Raw genomic sequence first — 2,889 nt, 5'->3', positions numbered from 1 at the left:
GTGTAGCAGATGGCACGCCAGTAGAAATTGAGCGCAGGGAGGTCCCATTTACAGATGTCCCCTGTGGGGATGCGTAGGGGCTGGATGGTCTGGCGTGTGTCCGGTTTCCAGGCTTGGGCCTCGGGCCAATCTCTTCGGCCATATACTGCGCCCAGCCATGGGGCCGTTGCGCCCGTGATCGGCCTGTCGTGGTCGTCTCGAAGCTCCCAGTAGTCTGGGATAATGAGGTGCGCATAGTTCGTAAGGTGGAGGAGCTGGTGTGCTAGGGTGGCGAGGGAGTCCGCCTCGGCGAGGAGTGTGCGTTTGGTTCGGAGGATTGGGTCGGGCGTGTCCGCGGGGTCCTGGTGAGAGCGGATCCAGTCGCCGGTGAAGATTCCAGTATCGGTGAAGAGGGCCATGAGCGAGCGAAGTTCCACCCTGTATATTGCTGTAGCGGGGGAGCCCACCGCGGCGTTTGAGGGATCTGGCTAGGACGACCAGTCCAATGGCTTTTGTGTTGTCGCATATTTGTAGTGCAGCATCTCCAGAATGATGGAGGCCCACCAGGAGGCTATGTAGTTTGCAACGCGTGGGTGTCATGTGATTAGCGTGAACTTGTAAGGTCCCCGCGAGGGTGGTTCCGTCGCGGCCCATGTAGCTCCATGTACCATGTGTGGCTGGGGTACCCTGGTGCGTGACACTGTCATCACCCACAGCATAAGTGCTCGCAGCCCGTAGGGGGAGGGTAACCACAGTCTACATACAGTATATATGGAAATGCACAAAAATGGAAAACGATACTAAGTATGTACGGATATCCTGGTCGTCGTACTGTAGTTGATGCGACGTCGTAATCCAAGATGCACGTCTGAAACGGCAACAGCGTCGACTGGTAGTGGCCCAAGAACGAGTCCACGGACTCCGATAGCCGAGTCATGTGTCGCGCAATCACGCAATCAATCAATACCCGTTGTCGTCGAAGGTAAAGTTGAAGTCGTGTAGAAGGTACTCGAACGAGTCCCGAGGCGGGAAGCCGTACTGATGGAAGATGGCGTCGGTGTTGTGGAACATGTGCTCTGTGATCCACTCCTTGCCGAGTTTTCGGGTGGCCGGGTCGTTCAGCAGCGACGCGTGCCTCCACAAGGTGCGATTGTGGTCTAGGGAAGGCTACAAATGGCATATGCATATGTATACGGTGGTTGAGGTCGTACATACCTTGATGTGATACGTGTCGGTCCAGTGATACATCTCGCGAACCAGCGCTTCATGCTCGACGAGTTGGGCCTTTAGCGCTTGGTTCTGAGACTCGGACAGCATACGAAGGTCTGCCAGAGACCTCGCCACTTCATGCCACGCCAGAAGCAGCAGACTCCGGGCTAGCCGTGTGGGGATGGACTTGTGTAGGACAGACCGGATGTGTTCCAACTGGCGGATGGTGCCTTCTAGACCCGACATCTCCTTTTGCTCTCGGTACGCTATCATACAGCGGGACTGTTGTCATCTCGCGGCCGAGCCTGCGACGACGTGGATGTCATCGGGCGTTCTTTGATCTAGACTCTGAAGTGATCTGCAACACTATCAAATCGTCGACAGCCAAGCTTCTTGACCTCGACCGAACACTCCGCGAGGCCGAAGGAGTGGAGGCAGATGGATATGATGAAGATAGGAACAGCGAAACGTCTACCAACGATGACACTTCGTCATCAAGCGAATATAGTGGGAGTGATAATTAGCTCAATGTCAATTACCTCGCGTAATTCATTTCTTTACAATGTTATATTTTTTCGATATTGTATTTCGGCAGGTGCAGGATGATTGAGCATTATAATTTATACTCTGTAAAATGATTATTAATTTTCATAAGTTGTCCTGATCCCCTCAATGCCCTTGCGGACTGTTAACGTCGGAAAGAGAAAATGGAATCCAGATTGCGGTGGACCAATCGGATGATGGTGTTAAGTATTCATTCGAGTATTCATTCGATTTGATTGGCGCAGAGGATATACAATCTGAACGAGACGTCCGATTTTTAGCTTTTAATCCACATTACAGTAGACCTCTTACTCATAGATGAGATGTATGGCAGTCTACAAATCAGCTGATAAGCTTCTCCACATACTGGTAAAGCAGTTCTACTTTGCCCGAAAACGTAGTCTTCGACGAGAAGCATGGGACTTTTACGTGGGCATCAACCTTTTTCCGAAAGACAATTGATGTTGTTGAAGGGTATTTGACCTTAAATAAGCCTGAATACACCTAATTCATGTGCTTTTTAAGGCAATTGTGTTCTTTTTATAACATCTATACCTGCCATCTTCCGATATTTATCCAGCACTATTTGTTATAAAATTCCTAAACCAAGCACATTGTCCTAAATGGTCTAAATTCCGAATTACATGATAAAACTACTGTTTCCATCTTCATTGTCAGAGCCAAGTTCGGTGTCGCTTCCAGGCAAATCACGAGGAAAAGTATTCTCCGAAGCTAAAACCATACTCAACCTCACCTTTCTCTTTGACCTGTACGCCTTCCCAGCGGCTCTCTTCGTCTTGATGATCTTTGCGCCGATTTCGTTGAGTCGATTGATGTACTGGGCATTGGCATCACCATCTTCTGCACGCAAGGGATGGAGACGGACATCGACGTTGGTCAGGGCCAAACACGCTTGGAACACGATGTCGTAGCTCTTGCGGCTCCAATGGTACGTATCGCGCTACATGTGGCCCAGAGTGTCTTCAACCGACCAAGTAGTTCTCAACGATGACGTGATCGCTGGCAATATGTACGGTCATACACTATTTCGGGTCAAAACAAATGTGGAACTATTTACAATGACATGAATTGGTTTGTCAACCAGGAGTCCATCAGTTCCTGATACTCTTGTGTGTATATGTGCGTCTATATATGGGT

The 2,889-nt window shown here is 49.9% G+C and overlaps 1 protein-coding gene across 1 annotated transcript in view; it reads right to left on the bottom strand.

Moving 5' to 3' along the window:
* Positions 1-939: 939 nt before the first annotated feature.
* Positions 940-2,889, bottom strand: part of H257_19334 (hypothetical protein) — a gene marked incomplete at both ends in the record, with an annotated part of 6,714 nt that continues 4,764 nt past the window's right edge. The window contains 3 exons of the mRNA XM_009848481.1: positions 940-1,146; positions 1,195-1,470; positions 2,486-2,692. Coding sequence (XP_009846783.1) covers positions 940-1,146; positions 1,195-1,470; positions 2,486-2,692 — 690 coding nt within the window. The remainder of the gene's footprint in view (positions 1,147-1,194; positions 1,471-2,485; positions 2,693-2,889) is intronic.

This window comes from Aphanomyces astaci (assembly GCF_000520075.1).
Source record: "Aphanomyces astaci strain APO3 unplaced genomic scaffold supercont1.498, whole genome shotgun sequence".
Lineage (NCBI taxonomy): Eukaryota > Oomycota > Saprolegniomycetes > Saprolegniales > Verrucalvaceae > Aphanomyces > Aphanomyces astaci.
This window is presented reverse-complemented; position numbering and strand designations above follow the sequence as displayed.